Source organism: Rousettus aegyptiacus, unplaced genomic scaffold, assembly GCF_014176215.1.
Source record: "Rousettus aegyptiacus isolate mRouAeg1 unplaced genomic scaffold, mRouAeg1.p scaffold_m13_p_7, whole genome shotgun sequence".
Lineage (NCBI taxonomy): Eukaryota > Metazoa > Chordata > Mammalia > Chiroptera > Pteropodidae > Rousettus > Rousettus aegyptiacus.
Genome location: NW_023416310.1, coordinates 97,796,142 through 97,824,141, shown reverse-complemented (window position 1 = coordinate 97,824,141; position 28,000 = coordinate 97,796,142). Strand labels below are relative to the sequence as shown.

The following is a 28,000-nucleotide window of genomic DNA, read 5'->3' as shown; positions in this document are numbered from 1 at the left end:
AAGTCACTTCCGGGCTGGGTGTTTGTTTGGACTGGAGAAGGGAGGCGGCGGGCGAAGCGCGCGTCGAGCGGGGGAGCGGCGCTGCTTGTGGAGATCCGCGGAGGCCGACCGGATTCGTTGGCTGCCGTCCCCGCTGCCGTGCACTGGGTGAGGGGTTCCCCCGGGCGGAACGGCGAGAAGGGTGTGACGGCCCTGGCGGTTGAGGGACAGCACCTCGGCGATGGCTGAGGGGCCTAGAGGGTCCCCTGGGTTGTTGGCCACTTAGCCCTGTATGATCATCTTTATTCCTTGCCTCTTTCAGCTGAGTCTGAGAAATGATCATGGACCTATTTAGTTTCTTTATTCTCTGAGAAATGGCCGTCGCTTTTTTCTCATTGTCATTATTATTTATGATTTGGATCGCGCAGGACTTTATCCGGGTCTTCGGTGGCGCGCGAGGGTTGCCGGGATGGCACGTTCTCGCGTCCCCACCTCTCTCCAGTCCCTTCTCACACACACCCCTCCGGTACCCTTTCCCCTGCCCCCCACGGCCGTCTCGGCAACAAAGCTCATTGTTTCTCCCCACTTTACGCCTGCGCGTCGCCACGCGCAGCCTCTACTTGCTGCGCGTGCGCGCTCCTCTCGAAACTGGGACCAGGGAAGAGAAAGGGGCCGAGGGACTGCCGGGCTGACGAGAGTTCTAGGGGAGCTTTCTGCAACTGACCAGGGGCCTGTACCTTTGTGATTCCCTTTTCCTGTTTCTTCGCTCTCCGTTACCCCTTATTTTTAGTTGTATTGTATCCCATGCTTCAGAGAGGAGAAATTTTGGGTTACTGGGAATCCCTACTCCCCGGGAAGATTTTGAGCCAGATGAACTTATAAGGGCCCATCCAATTCACATTCTTTGATTCTGGTCACCTTACTTTTAATTTCTGTCTACTTTGTGCTTACTCCCCCACCACCACCAAAATATATATATTTGGCTTGTAGTTAAGTTTGTTTTTGAAGACATTTGTTGAAGAGACCAGTAATAGTATTTTCCGGTGACTCCAAAAAGGAGGCTTTTTGCTTCCTTTTGTTGTCTTGTCCCAGTTTTTTGTAGCTCCGTCACCTCACAGACACCGCAAACTCTAGAAAGCATTTAGCTTCTAATTGGCCATGGGAGAAGATCTAACACCAGACAGCTTTGGGCATTTAACAGAGGACAAATTCCCATTTTGCGTGTGCTGGCAGATTTTGTTTGGTACCGCGGTGGCATAATTTTTCACAAATTGCGTTCGAGCAGTTGATCAGGTGTTGGTGTGCATTTTCATTAAATAGCCTTTGAAATTTCATCCGCTGCAGGTTATGTTTACAAATAAGCAAAAAGGATTTTTAATAAGATTCCACCTAGTACTTCTGTTTCCAGTTGTGAAAGAGGAAATTTGGGGCATATTACCCTGTTTATGCTATTTGTTAATTGTGAGCTTGAACAAAACTTATTTTTTCTCACAAATAGTGTCTGTGAGAAAAATAAGTTAACTACAGAAATACCCTATTTGTTTCTTTAAGGGATGGGAATTAGGCGATGGAGACTCACTATAATGGTTAAAGGCTTGGAAGCTTGATTGTTTTTATTTTAGTATGTTGCATATTGTTCCTTAAAGATCTCAATTGAGGTAGGTAATCTCTACCCTATTTGGGACAGATTAAGTTTATAGTAGACTTTCTGTTTTATTTTGTTTTTTTCATTAAGCACTCTGCAACTTATTCAGCTTTACCCTTTAAGACCCTAGAGAGTGATGTGCCAGTTTTTTATTTTTCAGGTGAGGCAACCCTTGGTTGACCTCAGATTACAAGGACCTTGTCAGTTTACAATCCCTTATTTTATTTATTTTTTTTTTACTTTTTACACCTACAGCACCTGGACTTCCTAGGTGGTCTCCCATTCAAGTACTAATCAGGCCCAGCCCTGCTTAGCTTCCAAGATCAGACAGGATCGGGCGTGTTCAGGGTAGCATGACTGTAGACGATGTTCCAGTTTTAATAAAAAATATAAACGTTTGTAAAATGTTCTCTGTTAGCACAGCAATTTCATGGATATTGTGGAAGGTAAAAGAAGGTGGAAAATAAGGTGCTTGCCCCTTCTTGTGCTTTTACATATTCTTCTAATTTACACAGTTTCCACATTCATTATTATAACAACCTTGAAATAGGCAGAGCAAGTTTTTTATCTTGCCCATTTTGAAATTAAGGAAATAGAAATTTGAGAAATTATTTTTATTTTATTAGGCACATACTTCTGTAGCACTTAGAAATGCCAAATATTGTTCTAAGTGTTTTTACAAGTATTTAATCTCTGATGTCCATAAGTGGTAAGTACTACCTACTAAAGATAACAAATGAGATATGTGAAGTAACTTGCCCCTATGTTACACAGCTAGTAAGAGCTGGAATTCAAATCCTAGTAGTCCAGAGATTATGTGCCTTTAACCATTATACTATGCTGCCTGTGATTTAGTGGCATATCCAGGATACTATAAGTGGTTATTAGCATATCTAGGATTTAAACCTAATCTAAGATTAAAATTGTCCAAGTTATTCCCTTTGTAATCTGGACTGCCGTGTTGCACAGGTTCCTTAATAGTTTGCATTTGATACAGGCTAATGTTCAGTTCCAGTAATTCAATCTTTTCCCCCCTAATTTTCTCATTGTTTAAAGCAATTGTTACCCTGTAAGATAGCTACTAAGCACCTGTGTCTATTGAGCACTTGAAATGTGTCAGGTGCAACTGCAGAACTAAATTTTTAATTGTGTTGAATTTTCATTCATTTAAATTTAAATAGTTATGTAGCTAGTGGTTACCACATTGGATAGTGTTTCTGATGTGCTTTGAGTTTTGCTCAGTAGTGATAATAGGCAGTGCTGAGTGAACCTTACTCTTACCTGGTCACCCTTGTTATTGCAGTTGAGATTGGGGTTATACTCTTTGGGATTTTTCTGTGACATGTTTCACTCCTACAGGTTTTTGTACTGGTGATTTTTTACCTAATACCTTGCTGTAGCAACATTTAATTGCTCTAAATGTTTAATAAACACCAAGATAGATAATACCATTATGTGCCAGGCTCTCTGCCTACGTACTACTATTGTGATTCATTTTACAGCTAGAGAACCTGAGACACAGAGAGGGATCCAGAGCTCATATATTTAATCTTTACTTTATATTGCCAAACATTAAAACAAAAAATTCAATGCTGCTCACAAACTTTTGAGTGGAAAACAAGCTAATGCAAAAAATTCTTTCTTTTCTTACTAACTTCTAAAGAATCATCTAGTTTGCTAAAAACATATATATATGCAAAAATATGAAGGAGTCATAATAATTCAAAGTAGAATCCAAAGGAATAAGAAAAAGTGGTTATCTGTGGAGTCAGATTAATGAAAGAGACCAGAGAAACCTTGATTTGAATTTTAATGAGAATTCATTCTTAAGAGGTGAAACTGGAGGGAAAGTTTCTAAAACTTAAAAGATGACCATATTTTAAAATTGTGTAGAGAATATAAAATGAACACTGCTGGAAACCAGTATGTGTAAGAGGCATTTCAGGAGGGTAAAAAACAGCTGAAGATAGAGTTTGTAGATTGAAAGTGCCAGGCAGCATTAATAGGAAAAAAAGTCTCTCACCTAACCAAAATCTAGTGAAATTTCTGAATTTAAGTGTTAGATACCCATTTATGCTTTCAGCTAAACATGATGTTTACCAAAAAAAGAAAATTAGTTTTGTGCAACAGTGAAAGCTGGGGTCTTTGTAGATTATTGACAGAAGTCTAAGTCTATCCCATTGGATTATTAAAATATAAAGGCAAAAGACATTTTCAGACATGCAGTGCCTTAGATATCCTTGGGTAACCTGTAGAAGAACTATTAAAACAGATGTCAAGTTAGGGGAAAATAATGAATAAAAGAAACTGGTCAGCAATAAATCTTGTAAAACAGATAATAGCGTGAATTTTAAGTGTTAAATTTTTAAATTGTTTAAAAAGATATGTATTGATAGAGAAAACCTAATACTTATAGATCCAGCAGTGGGGGAGGAAGCTAAATCATTCTAAAGGTCTTGCCTTGTCTGAGAGCAGGGACCTGGTTACATACACTGAAGGAGGAAAAGCATTTGAATGTTTTCAATTGGTTAGGAGTGTACAAAGTATATTTTTAATTGACAGGAAGAGTATTTAAATCTCTTTAATTTCATAGTAGGTGTAAGTCAAATCGTTATGCTGTATACCTTAAATTTAAACAGTGCTCTGACATCAATCATATCTCAAACTTGAAAAAAAAAAAAAACTACGATTCCTCAGTTTGTCACAGAAAGTATTTTAACCCATTTAAGATAGGAAAATAAACTTTACAGGAATAGAGTATAAAAAGAAACTAAACATGAAATTGTGATGGAAAACGTAAAACCAAACATCAGTTATCAAAAATGTTAATCCCCTATTAGATTGGGTCAAATAATCTAACTTATAGTAGAGGGCTTGTGTATATCACTTTTAGAATTTATTTTTGTGCCTTAGAAATGACACATTTTTCCCTTTAGGCCCACAGAACATTTTGGAAAAATCATAACTGTCTGTAATCAAAACTGTAATAAACCCCCAAAAGTAAAGGTTTTTCTGGCATTTTATAACATAATAGCTACAAATCAGGACATCAGAAGGTAACCAAAAGAACTTGAACATAAGCTTGGAAATAAAGGAAAATACTATGCCGGATCTGTGGGTCAATATAAATTAAATAATTGGTAATTGCCTAAAATCGGTAAGACCTACATTCTATAGAAAAACTTATAGGGAAAACTTACACATAAAAATTTTCCGTGAAAGTTTGAAAATAAACATGTTTGTCAACTTGAAAAAGCAAAAATTGGCTGAAATTAAGTAGAAAGAAAAAGTGTGAAAACTGAAATTAATAAAATAAAAATAAGTAGAAAATATCAGTAAGACCAAAAGCAGGGGTTTTGTTTATTAAAGTTGAATTTTTTAATAGATAATTTATTCAAAACATAAGATATGACAAAAATATCTCTAGTCACCTCATTCTCCCTGTAGACAACCAGTATTCTCAGTTTTTTTTTAACGGCTCTTACTGAATTATAATTCACAAACCATGCAATTTACCCATTTAAAGATGTACAGTATTTTTTTAGTATATTCACAGTTGTGCATTCATCACCACAAATTAATTTTAGTAGTACGTTTTCACTACCTGAAAAAAGAAGCCATGTACCCCTTAGCTTTCATATAATGTGTGGTCGGTCCTTTGTGACTGACTTCTCTCGCTTACTTTTTCATCGTTCATCCATGATATATCAAGTATTTCCTTTTATTGTTGAGTACTGTTCCATTGTATGGTCATACCACATTGTATTTATTCATTTATCAGCTGAGGGACTTGCATTTTCACTTTTTGGCTATTATAGTACAGGTTTTTGTGTAGATATATATTTTCTAGCCATTGTAGTATAAAGTGGTGTCTCATTGTGATTTCGATTTGCATTTCTCTAACAGTTGATGATGTTGAGCTTCTCTGTATGTGTATTGGCCATTTCTGTGTCCTTTGGAGAACTGTCTACTTAGGTTCTGTGCCCATTTTAAATTGGGTTGTTTGTCTTTTTAATTCTTTATATATTCTAGATACATTCTTCTAATCATATGATTTGCTGCTTAGTTTCTTTTATATGTTTTCAGATTCTGTGCATTTGTAAACCATGAACACACACACAGATCCCCCTCTTTTACATATATGAATTTATTACACACACTGTTCTGCAAATTGCAAAACTGGAATTTTTTTTTTCCTAAGATAAATCCCTGGTAGGCCTAATAGAGAAAATGAGGAACGTAAAGTCAAATTAGCTATGACACAGAAGAAATTAGAAGTTACATTCTGTGCAAATTACGTTCTTTTTCATTATATGTAACAAAATTGAAATTCTGGAGAAAATAAAATTGTAGTGAAATATAAATTATTATAGTTAACCAAAGAGGTAAGAAAACCTGAATAGGCCAATCATAACAAGAAAAAATTAAAGCTTGTTAAAGATGTACTAGTTTAACTAATGCCAAGCCATGTAAGTTTAGATTCATTTACCTTCAGGAATCAAATCACATAATTCCTGTTATTCAAACTGTTCCTGAATATAAAGATGGAAATTTTGTTTGTTTATGTTTGAAAGCTATATTCTGCAAGAGTCTAGCATTCTGGGGTTGCAGTTATTTTCTTTCTGTGTAGACTTTTGCTTTTCATTATTGTTGAAAACCAGCTGATTTTTCTTACCACTTTTCTAAAAATGTCCTTGTGTTGGTTTGTTTTTGCTTTTAAGAATTCTCTTTTATATTCTCCAGTTTGACTATAACATATCTTTGTATCTATCTAACTTTGAGATTCTTGGGCTTCTTAAACATGTTGCTTGATGTCTTTCATCAAATCTGGAAAATCCAAATCCTGCATCTGTCCCATTTTTTTCTTCTGGAATTTGGTCATTCTCACTGTGCCCCTTATATTGCTGGAATTCTTTTTTGTAATTTTCTCTCTTTTTTCCTTTGATATTTTCTGGGTAATGTTTATCTTCCAGTTTTTATTGTATCTAATCTACTACCAAACCTATTACGTTTTTATTTGTTGTGATTTCTGTATATGTAGAAATTTTGGTTGTCTCTTTTTCAAATCTGCTATGTACTCTTTATACTTTGCTATTTTCCAAAGATATTTGTGAGCTTCATATGCAATAATTCTTTTTGTCATCTGTGTTAGTTACATTATCCCAATTTCAAAGCCTGGAATGGTCTGATTATACTTTCTATAAATTGTACTGTTTCTTGCTCATTGTGTCTTGTTTTTTCCTTCTGGATTTGGTTATCTTTAATCATATTCTGTTCATTGCCCTTGAAAACTTATTTGTAGAGGTCCTTAAAGCCTAAAATGAAGATACTTTCCTCCCCATTTGCTTTTACTAGGCACTGGCACTGGGGACACTGCTAATACAGGACTACTTCGTACTAAGTTCACAGCTGGGATGTTCTGGATCTCCCAGGAGATGAGAATTTATTCCTCTCATCCACAGTGGGACCCTCCCACCTTTTTCTCCTGATTTGCTTGATAGAGAGCGGGGGGTTACTTTTGGTTTACCTTACTCAGAGCATATAGCCCTTTATGGTCCCAGCTTAGAATGAGAAGGATTTTCTTTTCACTTTTCTACTTTGACTTCTGTGCTTATTGCCCCATAAAGCATCCAAGGAATTAACCCAAAGAAGCCTAGTGGAAAAAAGCTCTCAGTGCAAAGGCAGCTTCAGTGTTTAAAAGTTATGCTTCACTCTCTGAATTCTCACTTTACTTTCTTGTCAACACTTTCATGCTTTTAAGGATTTCTTGTAAAATATGTCATCCATATTTTTATAGTTTTTAGTAGAAATATTGGTTCGAATGATCTAGCTCACCATTGCTAAAAAGAAGTCCCGATTTGTTTACATTTTTAGGAATTAAACCAATTTCCAGTAAATATACTGTCTTCCTGGCCAAAAGGCTTAATATAAAAACATCAGCCCTGATCAAGTTCAAAATTTAATAAAATTCTAGTTAGACTATTATGGACCAAATGATTCTAAAGTTCATATGAAGAATAAATATTAAAGCTTTTCTTCCCAAAGAAAGATGGAGAAGGGAGTTGTACTACTAGAAAGTAAAACTTACTGAAAGATTACTGTAAACTCTCTGATAACTTTTCAGTTATTATAGTTTTCAACTCCAGAATTTGTAATTTCTCTCGATATTTTCTGTTCACTGAAACATCATTCTTAGAGTTTCCTTAGTTCATTGTACATGGTTTCCTCTAGCTCTTCAAACATTCTTAAAATACCTGATTTAAAGTCTTTGTCTAATGAGTCCAATGTCTGGGCTTCCTCAGGATAGTTTCTGGGGTTTTTTTCCCCTACATATAGGCCATATGTTCCTATTTCTTTGCGTGTTTCAAAATTTTTGTTGCAAACTGGGCATTTTGAATATTACAATGTGGAAACTCTGGAAATCACATTCTCCCCTCTCCCCAAGGTTGTTCTTTTACCTTCTTTTATTTTGTAACTTTTCTAAACTAATTTTGTAAAACTTTGTAATCTTTTGTGTATGGCCATTGAAAGAAATCTCTGTTCCATTAGCTTAATGGTCAGCTAGTTACTTAAATTTTTTTTAAATACCTGTAAACAAAAACCAAAATTCTCCCAGTCTTTGCAGATGGACTGTTGTGTATGTTGAGGTACACCTTCAACACACAGGTGATTTACCACTTTTTTTTAGCCTTCACTTTTTTTCCAGAGTTGTAGGTAAGAGTGTAGGGTCTTCTCAGGTCTTTTCTGAGCACTGGGCATACACATGGCCTACTAGGTTTCCCAGAATATGCTGGAGTTTTCAAAGCCTTTGTTCCCTAGCACCTCCTTCACCAACCTTTCCTTCCAGGCTTTTTGCTTTGCCTGTTGTTTACCCCAAATGTTATTTCTTGGCCCGGGCAATATTGGGTACTACATTTGTCTTTAACTGTTTTCAGCATAGACCAATCAGACACTTTTAAATTGTAAACTTTATGGTATTTGAATTATATATTCAAGTTTTTAAAATAGCAAACACACAAAGGATACACTATAAAATATGTGATCCAAGAAGGATCAAGAACGGGACAGAAGATAATTTTAAATCCAATACATTACCTTTTTTTAGAACATGCTGTGTTCAGTAATTTTACATCTGTCAATGTTCTGAAAGTAAATAATTCTTACCCCTCTCGTTTTCACTTGACTTCCTATAGCCAGAAATCTGGCCAGTTGTTCTTTCCCTTAACTATAGATAATTAGTACCCAGGCTCTAGTTCATTCTTTTTGGCTTCGGTTATTTATTTCCCAAATATTGCTTGACAAAGTACTTTCATTTATCATCCTGCATAGACTTTCACTGGGACCTATACCAGATCCACAGGTTGTTTGATGACATAACAGGCAAAAAGAAGACCAAGGGTCTTGTCAAATGCAGGGATTGGGCCCTTTTTGCTATAAGCAAAATATAAGCACTGTTTATATTTTGTTACTGGTTGGCATCAAATGAGGGAAGGAGTCCCTTGGGATTCCCAGATATAGAATTTGCTGAAGCAGAATTTTCATTGTTTTAGATAAGCTTGTGCTCATAAAATATATGGAAAACACTTTTCTTTAAAAATATTTTACATTTGTATTAAATTGACTTTAGTCACCTGAAAGCCTATTTTAAAATAAATTAGAAATATTTCTAGGTGGACATGTCTTACATAAAGAATTGCTACTTAACTACTTAGTGCATTTGACTTTTGAATATCCTATATTAAACATGATTTTTACTCTTTTTAATTGAGATGTCACTTGTTAAAATTATGGTATTCTGAAAGGATTTAGTGGGTACAAGTTGGAATAGGATACATGTTGGGAAAATAATAATGAAAAGCTGTTCTAAATTGGGGTGTCTTTTTTTTTTTTTTTTTAATGCCTACAGCACCTGGTCTTCCTAAGTAGTCTCCCATCCAAGTACTTACCAGGCCCAACCCTGCTTTTGAGTGGGGTGTCTTTAAACATAGTTTAATGATTGTTTAAATGCAGAGTAAACAAAGTTCTATTCAATTACAAAACAGGATTGTCCACTGCTTTTCATAATATTTGAGGTTAATACAAAATGTAATTCATTTAAGGATCATCATATAAATGTTTGGTAGCGTGAAATATAAGAACGAGTAATTTTCTTTAGAGAAACATTGCTCTTTAGTCAAATTTTTTATCAAAATAAAGGGTTTATTTCATCCAAGATTAATGATAAATAAAAATATCAACAATATCCATTGTCCGTTTCCAGTTTTGTCTGCTTTCACAGTGCCTCTGTTTCCTAACCCAAATGTTTTCTTTCTACCCACACCCGAGCACATAAATTTCAGAGTCTGTCTCTTCTTCTTTCATATATATACAACAGTAACTAGGGCAGAAGTTATCAGTAATTTTTAGTTTGAGGACCTCTTAATTAAAAATGTCACTACTAAATGTCACTACCAGTATTCAAATATTGAATATTAATGACAGTAGCATCTGATAGTGATATTTTTAGTTACATTGTGTTGTGATAGGACCACCTATCCCCAGCTTAGAGAATAAATTCATATTAACAGTTACAAATTTTTGCTAATTCCCCCTTAAGGATAAGTCCCTAAAATAAATTTAAACAGCTATGCAATACAGATAGAGCAAGTCTCTCCCTGAACCTTAACCCAAGGAAGAAACTACTTCTAGTAAGAGACTTTAGTTTTCATGTTTTACTTGATTTTAATAACTTTGTTTTATGTTTTTGTTGTTGTTTGTTTTTAACTATTCTCATATTAGGTATGCTGTTTTCTTCCTTTGATACAAGTCACACTACTGTTTGACTTTATGTAAAAGTAGCTCTTTTTATGTTGTAAACTCATTTATAGCAGTTTTAGACTTAATGCATTGGTAGAATATTGTAGAATCTGAAACCTCATGCTTTGAACTCTTAGCCTGCAGTGTTATCAGTTAGGCTAGATCCTGTTATCATCTACAGACATACCTCAGATATTGAAGGTTCCAGTCCAGACCACAATAAAATGAGGTATACCTGTATTGAGTAGAATAAGAAAACAAACCTAATGTATTAGATACTGCTTTTACTTACATGAAAAGAGATTAAATGATACAGAAGTGGTGGTTGTACAACAAGATGGATGTACTGAAAAAAAGGTTGGATGCCTGAAATTCATTGTACAATGAGGAAATGCAGACATGGAGGAGCTTCATATGGACCCAGAGATAAGCAAATACAGTGACCTTTGAGCAACAGAGTCGAAAATCCGCTTGTAACTGCAGCGAGCCCTCCACATACATGGGTTCCCAGCTGTGGAGTTGACTCTTGATAACATGGGTTTGAACTACAGTGGCCAGTTGAACTGCAGTCAGTTGAAAAAAATCTGTGTATAAGTTTGAACCCTCACAGTTAAAACCCATGTTGTTCAGAGATCAGCTGTAGAGTGGGCTACAAAGTCGAGATATCCAGAGCTATATCTTGGGACTGAGAAACTAAGAAGTTATTAAGAATTTGTTTTCACTTTCAATCTCTGGGTTTTAAAATATTTTTTAAAGCAGAATTTGCTTTTTGTAAAGTTACTTGGTGACTTAACTCTTCCAGACCACCCATTTAAGCAATTGCTTACCTTCACTGCTGTCTGAAAACATTATGAATATAGGCTGTTGTCATCTAATTTCTTAAACATTAAAATCATTTGGGGGAAAAAATGATTTCCAATTGCCCAAATATCATGTGCATGGTAATAATAGATGCTCACTAAGAAAAAAATCACTAACTAAATTATCTGTATTATTGCTTTAAGGTTAAAAACGACAACTAACGCCAACCATGAAAGATCCAAGTCGCAGCAGTACTAGCCCAAGCATCATCAATGAAGATGTGATTATTAACGGTCATTCTCATGAAGATGACAATCCATTTGCAGAGTACATGTGGATGGAAAATGAAGAGGAGTTCAACAGACAAGTTAGTTTTGTGTACAAACATGTTCTTTTTCATACCCCATGAGAGTCCTCAAATGATGTACTTGTTTCCTGAAATGTATTTTTTATCTGGTCCCCTATATATGAAATACGTGGATTTATGTGCAACTAGTCCTATTTTATCTGGATGTTGAGTACTATCAGGTTAGGGAGCCTTTTTCAGAGATTCAGCTTCTGGAAGACTAGGGTGGAGCCTGGGAAACTTGTTTTTTAAAAGCTCCCAGATGGTTCCAGTGAGCAATTAAGTTTGGAAACCACTGCCTACGCCAGTCATATCACTCTATTGCAGTGAAAGTCAAGAGAATAGGGATCAAGAGCAGATGGGCACAGGTACTAAGGTGTAGAATTCTTCTGTTTTTCGCATGAGGTTCTCTAATCACCCTGAAGTATCTGACACCACTTTTCTCTTTAGAGAACTTTCTTACATTGATAAATGTTGTCTTTTATTCCCATATATCTGGCATCTCTTCCCATCTTCTAACAGTTTCCTCCCTAATACGGCTTTGGTAGTAAGTAGCCAGCTTGATTTCACCATATCCAATGATGCATATTCAAGAATAAAACAATGTAGTCTTATTTCAGTGAGACTCAGTTGGCTTTTTTTTTTTTTTTTTTTAAATTACCCATATCCTGATCTTACCCTCTAAAAATTTTTTCAGTCATTTTGGGTAGGTTTAGGGTTTATATAGTTTAAAAGTATCACAGGTAATTCTGACATGCATTCCTCAGTGGGAGCACTCTTTATTTGTTACTTCTTCCTCTCCAACCTCAGTGCAAAAAAAAATATAGTCTGCTAAGAGAAGTAAAGACATAAAACCCTAAACAGATCTTAGGTCTTATGGTAAACATTTTTTTTCCTTAGGACATAAGCAGAAGAGGAAGTACGACATTTATGTTTTTAAATGGTTCAAGATATTTTTAAGCTGTTCCTAGTGATGTCTTACCAAATATGCTATAAATTATCCTTTATTTATTATAAATCCAGATAGAAGAGGAGTTATGGGAAGAAGAATTTATTGAACGCTGTTTCCAAGAAATGCTGGAAGAGGAAGAAGAACATGAGTGGTTTATTCCAGCTCGAGATCTCCCACAAACTATGGACCAAATCCAAGACCAATTTAATGACCTTGTTATCAGTGATGGCTCTTCTCTGGAAGATCTTGTGGTAAAAAATTATTTTTCATCTTTTTAAAACCTAGCTCATCTTTCCCATAAGTGGAAAAGCCAGCAACCCTCTGTTTAAGAAGAGTTATACATCTCTTCCCCTTTAGAAATTGTAAAATGCTTTTTACTATGGAAGCAGAAGCTTCCCAGTCCCACTTATGACATGGAGTGACTTCTGGAAACACTCTGGATTTAGTCTGAGACTACTTACAGATTTCTTGCCACTGCTTTTAGTTTTGATAACTATGTTGCTCTAGGAGACATAAAAGTCTTAAAGCATTAATACGGAAGAAGGACACAGTGTGTCTGTGTGACTTACCTATACAAAAGTAGCTTAACGGAGAGGTGTTCTTTAATTTTATCTTAAAATAGTTGGTGATTTTTGCAAATTTTTATCTGAAAGGTAAAATTCGGGAATTTTTTTTCCTGAATTCAAGAAATCCAGGATTTTCATTGAGTTAACTGTAACTCCTTTTGGAACTGTGATTTAATAAGGACTTTTACAAGCTCTTGACGAAAAGAACACAAACCTATTTTCATGTTATCTCAGTGTCTGATGATATATTTGTAGTAAAAGGGTCTTTTTTTGTTTTTTAGGAATTGTAATAATTAAGCATCAGTACTAGAGTAAAACCTAATGAGTCCTTCACTAAAATTAAGATAAAATAATTTAAAGTGAGAATGTTAACCTGTGCGTAGTGAAGTTAGTCTCTAGTTGCTTCTACAAGATCTCTGGAGTTTATCCCTAAACTCTGAAGTATTTTTTGCAATTATCCTCTGTTCACTGTGCAGTGATTTTTTAACCTGGCTGTGTATTATAATTACTTGTGAAGCACTGAAAACAAACAAAAAGTTCCTAAGCTACATCCCAGACCTGCAAAATCAGTCATCTAGGCATGTTTGTTTTTAAAAACTACTCCTAGAGGATACCGACAGCCTATCAGGCATTTGGAAAACATTCTTCTAAAGGAGTGTATAGAGATCACTGAAATTTAATTTACATTGTGGTATTGCCTTTGTTGTAGTAAATGACAGTAACCAGTTGAGCAGATGTATGATACGAATATTCTGTTAGGATATGCTTGCTTATGGCTACATTAGTCACTCTGCAAATTATCCTGGTTGCTCTGATGAGTAAAGCCCTTTGTTGGGTGTTATGTGTAACTTTAATCTGTAGCCAGGATAGATAAATCCATTATCTAAAAACAAGTTTATTTGACTTGGTCTATTTGAGATTACTTTAATTCCTTCTCATTCTTTTGTAGCTGCCAAAAGATTGCATTTTCAAGAACACTGCTTTTTTACTTAAACCTCACACTTTTAAAGTTTATATGTATTTGAGAGAAGGGAGACTATGTCTTGTACAAGGAAATGGCTGTATATAAATTTTGAAACCATAAGATTAAATTATTGCGCCAGCGTGATGTTTAATGTGCTTGGTCTTGAAGTAAGTGACATAGGGGGGGCTCAGAATCATTCTAAAATCCTGCAGCATGCCTACATTTCTGGCCCTGGAATCTATTCTGGTTTCCTTCCATCTTTTTCAGCCTGCATTCCAATATGTGGTAGTGGAAAGTTGCCAGCTATTCCCTATATGCTGACATATCTGTTTAGGAAAGTAAAGATACAGAGATAGAGAATAATGGTGGTACATGTCGCTAAGGCTCTCAGGCACTTTTGCCCATTCTTCCGCTGGAGTCCCAGGGAGAGTGACTTTGTCAGGCTTACATAGGAAGTTAGTTAGGGGCAGAGCTGGGATTCCAACTTAGGTCTTCTGACTCCCCGTGTAGTTTTCTTGTTATATATGTTGCTTCCTGTGGGAATTAGAATACAGCAATTGTAGGAAGACAACACTATTTTCAGTGAGGATATAAAGTAAAATTAATGCATAAACAATTCCCCAGTCACTTTAATCATTTCAACACTTCTTTAATATTTTTGCATAGTACAAAACTTTAAAGAAAGTCGGGTATTATAGCTATATGAACAGAATTGCTTGTTCTGTGACACTTAATTTAATTTATGTGAAGTTAGTGGGTTTCTGGTTACACTTAAGCAAATTTAATTTCAATTCCTACTTCTTAGAAAGTTGATAAAATTCGATACAATACATATATCTTACATCTTGTTCCTGCTTTTCCTGGCATAGATTTTTTGGGCAAAATTTAACTATGAGTTCTTGCTTTTGTCTTGTATTTTTTGGAAGATGTTTTTGCATGTGGATCTGGGTTGAATGCTTCTGAGTATCTGAAGCCATCTGTTAATGAACTTGCTTTTTTTATGTACTTATTTTCCAGGTCAAGAGCAATCTGAATCCAAATGCAAAGGAGTTTGTTCCTGGGGTGAAGTACTAAAATATTTGAGTAGACGGGGCCCTCTTTTGGTGGATGTAGCACAATTTCCACACTGTGAAGGCAGTATTAGAAGACTTAATTGTAAAAGCTCTCTCTTGTCACTGTGTTACACTTATGCATTGCCAAAGTTTTGTTAGTCTTGCATGCTTAATAAAAGTGCTGAGACTGTTATTAAGTTAAAAGCTGTCAAACATTTACTGAAAACAGAATTGGCCCCATGGCTTGATGTGAAGACAGCAAGGAAAGAAGCACCAGTCAAGTTGTAACAAAGCACCAAATTAAATGACTTCTAAATCTTAGTGAAATTTCTTTTTTGAGGCTAAACTGGTCTCTCAGGGTTAACACTTGTTAGTGTCTAAACTTAATGAGTAAATTAAGCTCTAGGTTTGTTTAGCAGATTTCTCAGTTTAGACTTAAATTTGCATTTCTCTCCATCAAAAAGAATCTCCTGAAGAAGCCTTATTACTTAATTTGGAAAAATACATTCTAGATAAGTATGTCTTTGGTTACTGAGGTTACAAGGTAGTGATCAGATTAGAACTAGTCCTGTTCTAATAGTATGTTATGTAAGAAATACTGAATTCTCCTAATGTTACATCTGAGGAAGTATGTGATTTGCGAATTGCATCTTCTCAGGAGTCACTGCATCATAGCTATGCCTGCGTGAAGTCTGACATTAGACCAACCCATAATCCAGTTGAACAAAGAAATTGTAACATGTGATTTGAGTGGTGCTTTTCCTTGCTATGTTAACTATCACTACAATAGTCTGCAGCACAACTTTTCTTTTAACAAAGCTAGAACAGTTTTGGCTTCTTAAACTTCATATTTGGGTAGGTTAAGCTGCCATACGTGTTCAGTGTGAATAGTGTTTAAGTTGAAAATATTGTAAAAAAATTATATTTTTTCAAAAATATTTAAAAAAATAAATAATAGTAGAACCGAGCTGATGATTGTGTTTATTGGTGCTGAATGCAGATTCTCTAGTGGTGATACTCACTTTACTGTGGGCCTCAGTACCTCAGTACCTGCTGGCAAGATTTGCCAAGAGAGCAGACTATTAGATCCCATTTTGTTAAGTATGTTGTTATGCAAATATCTGTCCAAAATACAGCAGTAAAATAAACCCCAAGCTCTTTCTGTAACCCACATCGTTTGCCTCAGGCTGCAACATCAGGGCAATTGTAGATATCCATGTTAAGAAACTTCAGCTGACCAATATGGTGGTAATCTTACTCTACCATAACCTTCATTGGCTTCTGCCCTTCACAAGCCATTGCTGGTCTGATTGGACTAGTTTGCTTCACACAGATATTCCCTTTTTTCCCCTCATAAACTTATTTATAATATGTTTGTGGATAATCTTTATTTGGGATACACTGTCACCCAACTAGCAATTTCCTGGTTCCACAGACAATTCTGTCTCATGGCCCTAGTAGGTTATTGATAATGCCCTCTGTGCTTTTTTTCGAGTTTGTTGGGCTCAAGATTGAGAAGGCCGTGTAATCAGTTCTTCCTCACATCCTTCCTGGGGTTGGGGATCGTTTGGTGTGAGCACCTGTGCCCCAGTGGTTTTTAATAGCTACCATAGCAAACTAATGCACAGGGTTTTTAATAAACTGAAGCAGAGATGATCCTGCTTGGGTCTTGTTCTTTTTGTAGCCATGATACAACCAGTCAGTCCCCTTTGTTCTCTTAACAGTTCAGTACTACAGGGCTGCCAAATAAATGAGACTTAAAGCTCCTCTCTCTCTGAGCTCAGATGGAGGCAAATAAATTCATTTCTACATGCTGCCAAATTACCATAGTGCAGTATAATTGGAGATTATAAACTTAGACATTGTAATCTAATGATTAAGAGCAGGCTAGCCAGACTTCCTGGTTATGAATCCAGTGATCATGGGAAAGTCATTTAACCTTTTTGTAACTTAAAATTCTGGCTTTTTAAAATGGTAATGACAGTATCTCAGGACTATGTGATTTGTTAATATACATCAAGCACTTAAGACAGTCCCTGGCTTAGAAAGTTCTATTTAAGTGATTGTTATTACTCTAAGGAATCATCTAGGCTAAGCTCTCATTTTTTTGGAACATTTTTTGTCTCCCTTAGGGAATGTGTACATTAAAACTAATGTTTGACTAGAGAGCCAGGTATTATCTGCATTAACAGGTAGAGATGGAAAGTTTCAGAGCATCACTACTGAGTACATTTTGAAGTCATTGGGACAAATAATCACCCCATCAGGGCCTATATGGCATAGTTATAAACGGAAGTCATCCTGTTTATCTTTTGACTTATTAAGACAAGGCATATGAGAGGATTTTTTCTGTTTTTTTGCTATGTCAGTATTTCTCAACCTTTACATGTTATAGTTTTTTATTTAGCATTCTGGAGTACAGAGATGAAGCTGGCTGCCTATGGCTGAAGGTTATGGCTCATGGGCTGCAGTTGACCCAGCTTCTACCCAGATACCCAGAAGGCTGAAGAGGTCAGTATTTCAGCATACTTGTAAACGTACAAAATGCCTAAGGAATTCCATTCAGAATCTATATATTGACTTTATACCCAGTCTGTGTCCCCCTTGATGAAGACACTCAAATAGGTCACAAAAACAGAAACTGCTTTTTCTTTGGTATGGTTTTTTGTTCCAACCCTCCCACAAGAGCTATAGACTAATAGATCCTACCTTTCCTGGGAGTAATTTTTCAGACCTTGGTGCATACAGGTCCAGTTTCTCGATTTTCTGGAGAGTCTTCTAGACCTGGAAGCTGGTCTTTTGACCTTGAAGAAAATCCTTTGAAGACTGGGCAGATAGGAATGTATTTCAGAAAGGCAGTTCTTTTTATCATCTTCATCCCAATGGGGAAGTCATAGCTCTCGAGGCTAGTAGACATCTCACTGTTGGCATGGGCCCCAGCTTTCCACTGTATCAGACCTCGTTCCTTGGGGCTCCCTGGAAGAGGACAGTGGAGTCACTTACCAGGGCCGGCTGGTAAGTGACCAGTTGCTGCTACTTCTCATTCCCATAACTTAATCCTAAGGCAGACTTCTGGAATCGAGTATCTTGATTCTCAAATATCTTCTGGTTTTAAGAGTTGTTGAATCTATGATTTCTTAGTTCCTAACTTGGCCAGAGCTCTATATTAATATCTGCAGTGTGCCAGTCTCTACTACATGCTTTAATTTCATAATCTCATTTCTTCAAAATAAGACACATACATACACACACACACACACACACACACACACACACACGCACTATTATACAAAATGCTATGATAAACAGGCAGTTAAGTAATTGTCATTCTACATCTTGAATGTGGGGCTATTCTGTGCTGGGCTGATGGGCGCCAAATAGTGCCCAGACTATGCTGTGGGGCAGGTTGGTATATTTTGAAAGACTATAATCAGTGTAGTCCCATAGTTGGAAAGTAAACTTGTTTTTATAATAACAAACTTCAGAAAGCCAAGCTAAGTAAAGTGGTAGGTATACACAAAAGAATTTTTTTACAACTAGAGGAATTTGTCCTTAGGAAGAGGAGAGGTGCATGAGATCTCTGAAGTTTTCACAAGAGGGCATGTATTGATGAAGACTAACACTGTAAATCTAGTGGTAAAAGTAAGATTTCCACATTTATGTCCCAAAATCTTGGAGGAGAGGGCACTGAGGGAAGGCTAGGGTCCATAAGAAGGAAGGAAGACTGCTGAGAGGAGGTAATGTTTGAGCTGGGTCTGGCTGTACAAAGCACAGGTGGGCAGAGCGGAGGGGGAAGAGTTGGAGGTGTGGCATCGGACTCTCGTGTCTGATTGACCCCCTCACTACTGCCAGGACACACACAACAGCTGACTCAGCTCCCTTGCCTACCCTGTACACCCCTACCTGAAGTACCCTGTCTTCTTCTTCAGGTCCCTTCTATTCTCCTAGGTTTCATCCAGGCTCATCCAGAAAACGCTCCAGCTGATTCCAGCCCAGGCTTATTGACATTGCTCCAAATTGCTTTTAATCCAGTTTTACTTTCTGTCTGTACTAAAAGCTCCTCAAAACAAACTATGACTTACACTTTTGTTTTTGTACATTCCCCTTCATTGTCTAACCCAAGGGTAAGCTAGTAAACTCCTCTAGCATTTGGTGAATTAAATTGACTGCCCTTCTAAGATTGGGTTGTGAATGGGTTAAGACTAAGAGATGCAAAGTGGCATATCAGCAAAGTGTGCCCATCATATAGAAGGTATGTGATTCCATGGTTAAGGACTGAGTTCAGAGCCGGCCAGGCTTTGTAACTTTCAGCAAGTGATTAAGATTCAAATTCCAAATTTAATAGCAAAAAAATAAAAAAATTCTAATTCTAATGTATATTGAGGGACTGTTGAAGATGATGTGGCATAACCTAATGGTCCCTACCATGAATGGTTGCTGATGGGCAGTGAGGACACAAGAAACTCAGTGAGGCACTCTGAGACTGTAAACATCTGGTTAGCTTAATCCAGCTACTCAAACCAGAGAAGCCCCTCAGTTTATAGCTGCCCTCCTAAATACCCTTCGTCTCCGCAGATTTCCCTCGTCATTGAGGCTAAGTGGTAGCTGGTACCAAGAGCTTCCTCAACATCTGATGCTGCCTAAAATTATTAAAAATGCCAGGATCCCTAGCCCTTCCCCACCCACACTCCAGCCCACCAGCTGTGCACAGCTAGCCTCTTTACTCTTGTGCTCTGAATAAAGACTTGCATTTTCAGAGTGGGGGAAGCAGCTATGTTCAGGCTGGTAAGTGGTGGGAGATGGAAGGCCATCCCACTACTCTCATCCCTCACCTTCCTGGACTGATGCAGTCTTCTTAGCCTCTGCCTCCATGGAGCTTTCCCTAGTCTTCCAGTTCACCTGAAACCCTACAGCAGAAGCAGTGTGGTGCAATGGCTGGGACACAGGCCGTAGACTGCATCAGATGGACTTTGTCACAAATTCCCAGATTTGCAAAGTTTAAAATCTGCAGATGTGACCTTCAGCGAGTCACTTAACCTCTGTTTCCTCATATAAAATGGTGTTGATAGTCTCTGCCTCACAGGACAGTTTTTGAAGACAAAATGAGACAACTCCATGCCTGACCCATAGTAGATGTTTGGTAAATGTTAACTGCTTGTTACTAGTGAGAGCATCTGGTGACATTTAGTTTTCATGTATTTACTGGGCACATAAATGTCCAGGAGGATTCTCAGAGACCCCCATGAAGTATCCTCCACAATTCTTACAAAGAGCCCTAATAGCAAAGAAAAACGTTAGAGGCTCTTCTAGTAGCCAGAGTGACAGGCGCTGGCATATTTGGAGTGAGTTTTGCCAACAAACTGATCCTACTTTAAGAAAGCAAAAGCACTCCTCACCCCCAGTGGCTATCAAGAAATGGAGAGGAAACAACTCATAGAGCCCTGGAATGACTCTTAGCACTACCCTCTTCAAGATCTATGAGCCATGTCTGTGCCTCTGGCCAGTGGGCACTCCACCAGCCCATCTATTTCTGCATCTCTCTGCCCAAAGAGCCTGCATCATATCGGACTTGGCCATAGCAACAGTTCAAGGTCTGTGTGTTGGAGTACAGATGAGCCCAGCGCAGTTTTGGATTTTCCTCCCAGGCCTGACTGGTACCTGGCACTGTGTTGTCCAGTATGAAAGCGAGGCATCCACCCACAAACATCTCTGTAGTCAGCAGCACAGTCAGAATCTGGTCCATTTCAGGAATGCCTGTGGAATAGGCCAAGGGCCAATGGGTGTCAAGGTCCCATTTGGAGAGCAGAGCTCGGACATTCTCCCTACTCGTGCAGCCTGCTGACTTCCTTGAGCAGATGTAGAGCTGGAACTGTACAAACTCCAACTTTAAAGCCTGTCTATACCTCTACCTTTCCCACTCCTAGTTGTCCCAGTTGTTACTTTTCTTGTCTTGGGGCAAATCATCTAAGCCTCACTTTCCTCATCTGTGACATGGAGATGATTATATCTGTCTCCTGGAGCTGTCGTGAAAATTAAAGGAGCACACGTAAAGTTCAATACCTGTCCATGGAAAGTGTCTTAGTAAAGCACGTCTCTGCTAATTAGCCTCTCTGCTGCTGATCAATATCCAGAGTTGGGCAGGAATCGTGGCTCTATCTGTATGGTACCTTTGAGGGAGGGGCTGTGCTTAGTGTCTGGCTCACCGAACTTTCCCCACCCTGGTGACATTCAGATAGGTGAAGGCACCTGTGCTGATGGCGCCAGGATTGGACTCCAGGTAATTTGGCAGCGTGAGCCCGAAGAACATGGAAAATCCGAGCACGAAGAGATTGCGGGAGGAGTTCATGTCCACAAACTGCAGGTTGGACAGTCCCACAGCGGTAATCATGCCTGAGGGGGCAGGAGAACCACTAGAGAAGCCGCGCGGCCTGGGGGAGAGGGGGCTCCCCCACTCTGCGACCGTGATGGAGCCTGGGGCCTCCACCTGGTACTCACCGAAGAGGGTGCAGAACATTCCCCCCAAGATGGGGTCAGGGAGTGAAGCAAAGAGGGCCGTGAATTTGCCGATGGTGCCCAGGACCAGCATGATGCATGCACCGTACTGTACCACGCGCCGGCTGCCCACCTGCCCGGGAGCCAGGGGCAGGGCTAGATGCAGGGGGCGAGGCCGGACGGGGTGAGTTCCACCCCGTCCCAGGGCTCGGGTGGGGAGGGAGGGGTTGGGCGGGGCCTGGGATGAGAGCAAGACAGAAGAGGGCCAGGGCTTGATGTAGGGCGGGGCCCCTCAGACAGGGTGGGACTGGGCCAAAGTGGGTACTGGCTTGGGCGAAGCATGAGGCACAGGAATCCGGCCTCTGTGCTGCTCTGGCTGGGCGCGGCACCTTGGTTATTCCCAGGACGCCAATGTTGGGGCTGGACGAGGTGGACCCGTTGCCGGTACCCAAAAGTCCTGCGATAATGCAGCAAATGCCTTCGATAAAGATGCCCCTGTAAGGAAAGGGAGTGTGGGTTTGGTCTAGCCTCTGCCCACCTCCGCTAGTGTCCTCCCATCACCCTGGCAGAGCCTCTTGCCTCTTCCAGGACTGTGAAAGCTGCAACCATCTGTCTGTAGTGCTCCTCACTCCTGGCCAGAAGTAGGTCTGGGAGCCAAGAGCCCAGGTCTGAGCGCTACTCCCAGTGCCCTGGCACATACTCCCTTAGGAGATTCTGGGTTTCAATTTCCTCCTCCCTCAGACTTCATTATCTCCTCAGCTACTGGCAACAGAGTAATGAGAACATCCCCTTTTCTTAAGTAAGGAAAACGAGGTCTGGAGAGTATTAGTGACTTGCCCAAGTCCACACCTTTGGGACTCAACCCTGTCCCTACATTTGCTTCCTGAGTGACCCCAGAGAGGATCAAATATTGGGGAGGGTAGATGGGCATACCTGTTGATAGCATGTACTGGAGGAGGTGGTGCACCAGCCAGGCGGGCACAGGCATAGTAATCTCCGATGGACTCAATGATGCCCGCCAGCGTGGCACTGAACATCCCTAGGACAGCTGCTGCAGTCACTGTAGGCAGTCCCCACTGACCTGGGAGGTGTGGGGGAAGACAGGAGGGTGAGTTGGGGAGTGGACTAGGCAGTCTGTGGGGGGATGTAGATAAGGGAATTTCAAGCTGGGGTGGGTGCTATACAGTTGTGGGAGCTTATTTGGGATCACTCAGTCATGAAACTGGAGTGAGGCTCTGAGTTTACAGCACTCTGCCTGGCACACGATACACGTGCAGTTAATACTAGTTTTATCACCAACTGGATTGGTATCAGTATGGGCTTCATAGATGGTCTCAGTTAGAGGCAGAGGGGCCCAGGTGGGATTACTCACAGGGGTAGGCGATTCGGATCCAGGGTGCGATACCCATGATGTCCCCTCGGGCATCCGTTCGTGCTTGGAAGCCATAGGCTGTAGGGTCTGTGGGCAGCACGTCTGTCAGGGTCAGGACATAGCAGAGCAGCCACATAATCATGATGGCCAGCACAATCTGAATTTGGGAGGAGGGAGGGGAACACTGAGGGCCCTGGAGGTCTTGTTCTAAGCTAACTAGCCCCTACTTCAGCCCTAGCCACAGCCACAGTCTTTGCCCCAGCCCTAGATCCCAGCTCCAATACCTGTTCCAGCCCCTGGCTGGGACCTCATCTCTGCTCAAGGTCTAGTTCCCCTGCTGTTCTGGCCCTTGCCCCCCACCTTGACTCTGGACACAGGTCCAGCCCCTGCCCTAGTCCCAGCCCCAGCCTCCTATCAGCTTCTCACAGGAAACATCTTGAAAATCTGGATGCGGAAGAGAGTGAGGCCCTTGCCCCAACGGTAGACAGGCAGCAGGAGGGTGAGGTTGCGTAGGTACTGGGAGAAGAGGACGATCAGGAGAATGGAGCTGGGGGCAGAGGCACAACAAAGAGATGGTTGGTAGGCCAGGTTGGGGGCAAAAGCCAGGACTAAAGGGGATGAACATATAGGGGGTTAGGGGGCTGGGGCTGGGCAAGGATCAGTCCTGGTGGCCGCTCACCAAGCTGAGATGCCCCAGTGGGAGCCAGCTCGGTCACCAGCAGCTTGAAAGACAGAGAGGCCAATAAGGGAGACAGTGGGGGTGACTGTGAGAGGCCCAATGTAGCTGAGCAGGGCCCCAGGCAGCCCCATCAGCCCAATCACCACTTCCACAATGCTGGACACTATGATTGCGCCCTGGACCTGGAAGAGCAAAGATCAGTCATAAGTTACTATGTAGAAGCTATAATTTCCACATTAAAAAAATGCTCTTGGACTATCCCCTCATATACCCCAACTCAGCAGTGGCCCTCACTCCCATCTAGCTACCTCCTGAGGTCCAGGTCTCTTTTACCCCACATGCGAACCCACCTCTCGTATTCGTGGGTGCCAGATATGAGAAGTGTTCAGGGGCAGACTCCAGTTTCCGTAGATTTCCTCTGGGGCAGAGATAGGACCACACGCACATATGAACAGGGAACAGAGAAAGAGGGAAAGAAGATGCCACCACGAATGCACCCTGGTGTCTGGACTTGGGATAGTCCCCCAGACCTCCAAGCTCCTGGGCACCCCCTCTTCAGCACAGACCCCAGAAATATGCCCACCTTCCGGGGGACATTTCCATCTCTCCAGGGCAAGGATGGCTTTGGCTGGGACCAGAAACGCAAAGGCACTAGCCTGGAACAGCGGCAGCCTAGAAAGAAAAGCACAGAACAGCAGGGGCAGGGTAGGGTTGGGGGCGGGGACACAAACAGGGGGACAGGGAGAGAGGGACACAGAGAGAGGGACAGAGAGACCCACACACAGGGACAGAGACACAGAGGGACAAGGGCAGGAACAGAGCAGAGGGAAATCATTGCGGCCCCAGATAGAACTCTAATAGTTTGGGGGGCCGAGGAAGAAACGAATGGAGCCATTGGCCCATGCCTGCACCCTTGCCTTCTCCACACCAACTCCTGCACTGTGAGGGGCCACGTGCACAGAAGTGGACATCTCTGTTCTTGCATCCAAGCGCCTTCCTACTGACAATCTTCCTTCCTACTCTCACTCCACAAACCATCATGCTTTGGCCACCCAGGCCTAAGGGGCTGTGTACACAGGGGACAGAGGCCCCCAGGAAAACAGGTCATTGGAGAGATTTGCACAGGCCCTGGAAGCAGGGAAGCAGGTGGGCCTGATTACCCCGAGTAGGGCTTAAAGAGGGGAAAGCATGACTAGGACACATTCCCTTAAACCCACAGACTGCTCTTCCTTGAGGAGCGCCAGGGGCCAAGAGTAGGACCTTAGCTGCTTGGCTATAAGTCTGACCAGGGAGAAGCAGCAGCAGCTGGGGGCAGATAATAGCTCATTTTGTCCTCTGAGAGAGACCACTGCTCCTGCTGTGTGGACCACTGAGTGTGTGTGTATGCCCGTGTGTGTGTGTGTGTGTGTGTGTGTGTGTCTGTGTCTGTGTGTGTGTCTGTGGGGGGGTAGGGGCTGGGCAGCTCACCGGATGCCCAGTGTGGTCTGGATGAGGGTGGTGATGCCCACGCAGGTAAAGATGGTGCCGATGAGCTGGCTGACCATGTGTTGGTCACGGCCCACACACAGCGCCTCGGCCAAGAGGAAGGGCACAGCAATAGTGCCACTGAAGCACGTCAGGTAATGCTAGGGGTTGGAGGAGAGTTGATTAGGCAGGGCCTATGAAGCTCACAGGGAAACAGGGCTCCTTAACAGTCCTCATGCCTACCTCAGTGGGACTGGAGCCACGCCGCCCTTGTAAATGCACCCACCCAGGACTGACACTTCAGAGAGGATTCCAAGAGGGCTATTGCTCACTTCTCTGGGGATTACTAATCTATCCTCAAGTTATTCCTGAATCTTCTGTGGAGTGGGCCCTCTTCCCTTTCATGACACTTCACCTGGCAGATGAAGTGACACTTGCTCCCAGGGGATTAATCTTTTCTCAGGTCGCACTGAGCCTCTTCCCCACCCCTGTTTGGTGACAGTCACTACTGCTGACCGTAGGTTTCTCTTCCTGTTACCCAAGATAACTTTGGTGGCCAGGGAGGGGGTGAGGTCCTGGGGAGTGTGCAGAGTGGTGGTGGTGGGGCCCTGGGGGGAAGCCTACCTGGAAGCCCAGCAGGATGCACAGGTACCAGGGTGGCACATCTTCGATCTTGTACAGCATGTCAAACTTGGGCTCAGCCTCTGGAGGGTCCCTCGTGGAAGTACCTGCTGTGGGCAAGGCCCCTGGAGGGTCCCTCGTGGAGGTCCCTGCTGAGCCCAGGGAGTCATGCTGGGGGCAGCAGAGAGCAGTAACTGGGGATGGAGTGGTGGACACTGGCAAAGCCGATTCCGCCCCAGAATCAGTTAAGTGCCTGAGTGGCCTGTCAGCTCCTCAGAATGGGGTGTGAGCCTGGAGTCCTCACCCCCTTCACAGTTCATCCACCCAACTATCCCTTAGCCAGGCTACACCTGGCTCCCACCTCACATTGCTTTGTCCAGGAGTTAGTCCACTGTGCTGGCCCCTGAAGCCCTCAGGACCTGGGCATTCTAGCCAAGGAAATGGGCCTCTAAGTCAGAAGGCCTGGGAGGACACCAGGAGAGGGAGCCACAAGGGCTGGAGACTGTGGAGAGGCGTTCTTAGGCCCACTCTGGTCCCACTTCTGCCCTTTGGAAGTCCTTGGGGTGTCACTGTTGAGGAGGGGTAGGTTGGGCTCCTACTGGCCCCCAAGCTGGAATCAGCCAATTCCTAAGCTGAAGTATTTTTCACCGCCAATGCCACCCCTACCCCATCCCCCAATTGCCACATTCGGCCTGAGACAATCACTCCTGGTCAAGTTCATCAGAACCTTTGTCTCTGCCTTCCCAGGCACAAGGCCTGTGCAGTCCCTCTAGCCCTCACCCCCCCTGCCCCCACCCAGCTCCCACCCATCTCCCAGCACCTGTGTCCGGCCCGCTTCGGGTTCCTCCTGTGCCCTCATCGTTGGGGCACAGGTGTGAGCAGTTCCTGAGGAGAAGAACAGATGGTTATATGAAGGCCAAGGAGGACTTTACTCCACACATCAGACATTATTAGAAGTAAATCTGTAACCAGATCCCCAGCTCCAATCTCGATTGCGAAAGCAGGACCCTGGGCAGAGGTAACGTATTAACTCTAGTCATAGTGGAGTGGTAAATGCCACCCGTGACTCTGTCACATTCACCTCCTGCCTGCACCTGAGCTTGGGCACAGGGCCTGTTCTTGTTTTCTAAGAGAGGGCCAGAGTAGGGGGTGAAGCATAAATAGTCTTGGAAGTTTGCCAAGCCCTGGGTGAGGTGAGAGGAGTAGAAACTGGCACTTACTGCGTCACCCTCTGAATGAGGCTGTTCTCCACTTATTTATAACAAGTTAATCATTATCATTATCATTATCATAACCACTCTCATTTTTGAGGGATGACTGCATGCCAGGCAATATCTATCTACTATCACGTTTAAACCTTGGAGCTGTACAGCATCAACCTCTTTTGCAGTTGAGGAAACAGATAAGGAGATAAGATCTGACCAAGGCCACATAGCTGGCAAGATTTTAGAAAACTATTCATAAAATACAAGTTGGCCTAAATTCCTGCATTCATGCTGTAAATCATACATTAATTGAGGATAAGGCACTGCCCTCCCTACCATCTCTGTTCACCCCTCAAGGTCCCTGAGGCACACATTAGATGAGCCGTGGGAGAAGCAGCTGCCAAGGTTGGCCTGGCCTTGCCTATCCCCTGTGTCCAGGACTGGGATCCCTTTCCCCTCCCAGTTAGAACAGGCTACCTAATCTGTGGGACCCAGTACAAAATGAAAACGTAGGGCCCCTGCTCTCAAACTATGAATTTTAAAACAGCAACAGCAGAGCATTAAACCGAGTGAGGTGCCTTTCTAAGAACTGGGCCCTGTGTGACCATATGTCTGCCACACAGCCCCTAAAGCCAATCCCTGAGCCAAGCCCAGTCTGTTTCTCCCTCCTGGCCCATCCAGCCCAGCCTGGCCGTGGGGCCTGGAGCTGGTTGAGGGGGCCTGGGGAGGGTCCAAGGGGCTGAGGCTCCTCAGCTGGTAGGGGCAGGGCTGGAGGCCCCTGGTTCTACTCCCCTTGTGCTTCCCCACTCCCAACCCCCTAGAGCCCACCTACTTCTGGGTTGCTGTGCCCATGGCCAGGCCGTGCCCTGAGGGCCCACAGGCAGCACCGCTCTCCAGGTGGGCAGCAGCTTCATGCCAGAGCCTGAATCCCTCAGCCTGTCCAGTCTCCAGCCTGTTCCTCTGTCAGCCTGTCCTCTCCTCTCCCTTCTTGGCTTCTGCTCCAAGTTTTTCAAAGTTGTTTGACCAGTTTGAAGTTTCAGAACTGCTCCTCAGTACTTTCATTCCC

The 28,000-nt window shown here is 41.7% G+C and overlaps 2 protein-coding genes and 1 pseudogene across 5 annotated transcripts; 1 reads left to right on the top strand and 2 right to left on the bottom strand.

Moving 5' to 3' along the window:
* Window positions 1–2: 2 nt before the first annotated feature.
* Window positions 3–16,068, top strand: PAIP2 (poly(A) binding protein interacting protein 2). Its single transcript, XM_016136888.2, has 4 exons — window positions 3–147; window positions 11,425–11,588; window positions 12,591–12,770; window positions 15,067–16,068. The coding sequence occupies exons 2-4, from the start codon at window positions 11,451–11,453 to the stop codon at window positions 15,121–15,123; spliced, it is 375 nt and encodes a 124-aa protein (XP_015992374.1). The 5' UTR covers window positions 3–147; window positions 11,425–11,450; the 3' UTR covers window positions 15,124–16,068.
* On the bottom strand, window positions 1,871–1,989 carry LOC118605770 (annotated as a pseudogene).
* SLC23A1 (solute carrier family 23 member 1) lies at window positions 12,769–27,986 on the bottom strand. 4 transcript variants are annotated; one of them, XM_016136881.2, is made up of 16 exons: window positions 27,767–27,986; window positions 26,550–26,614; window positions 25,733–25,900; window positions 25,112–25,269; window positions 24,228–24,316; window positions 23,995–24,062; window positions 23,645–23,826; window positions 23,392–23,512; window positions 22,966–23,122; window positions 22,527–22,674; window positions 21,983–22,088; window positions 21,597–21,726; window positions 21,348–21,491; window positions 20,760–20,855; window positions 17,811–18,077; window positions 12,769–14,583 (listed from the first exon to the last, which is right to left on the bottom strand). In XM_016136881.2, the coding sequence occupies exons 1-15, from the start codon at window positions 27,846–27,848 to the stop codon at window positions 17,830–17,832; spliced, it is 1,962 nt and encodes a 653-aa protein (XP_015992367.1). In that variant the 5' UTR covers window positions 27,849–27,986; the 3' UTR covers window positions 12,769–14,583; window positions 17,811–17,829. The 4 variants fall into 4 exon arrangements, with proteins under 4 accessions (XP_015992367.1, XP_036080731.1, XP_036080732.1 ...); XM_036224838.1 differs by having other exon boundaries at window positions 21,348–21,726; XM_036224839.1 differs by lacking the exon at window positions 12,769–14,583 and adding an exon at window positions 15,252–16,154 and having other exon boundaries at window positions 21,348–21,726.
* Window positions 27,987–28,000: the final 14 nt, after the last annotated feature.

Excerpts from the sequence above, each read along its gene's own strand:
- PAIP2 (XM_016136888.2), top strand. The coding sequence starts at position 11,451 with ATGAAAGATCCAAGTCGCAGCAGTACTAGCCCAAGCATCATCAATGAA. Across the intron at positions 11,589-12,590 it reads AAGAGGAGTTCAACAGACAA|ATAGAAGAGGAGTTATGGGA; the intron begins GTTAGTTTTGTG and ends TTATAAATCCAG. Across the intron at positions 12,771-15,066 it reads CTTCTCTGGAAGATCTTGTG|GTCAAGAGCAATCTGAATCC; the intron begins GTAAAAAATTAT and ends CTTATTTTCCAG.
- SLC23A1 (XM_036224838.1), bottom strand. The coding sequence starts at position 27,848 with ATGAAGCTGCTGCCCACCTGGAGAGCGGTGCTGCCTGTGGGCCCTCAG. Across the intron at positions 23,513-23,644 it reads CACTGGGGCATCTCAGCTTG|CTCCATTCTCCTGATCGTCC; the intron begins GTGAGCGGCCAC and ends CTCTGCCCCCAG. Across the intron at positions 22,675-22,965 it reads GATCCGAATCGCCTACCCCT|GTCAGTGGGGACTGCCTACA; the intron begins GTGAGTAATCCC and ends CACACCTCCCAG.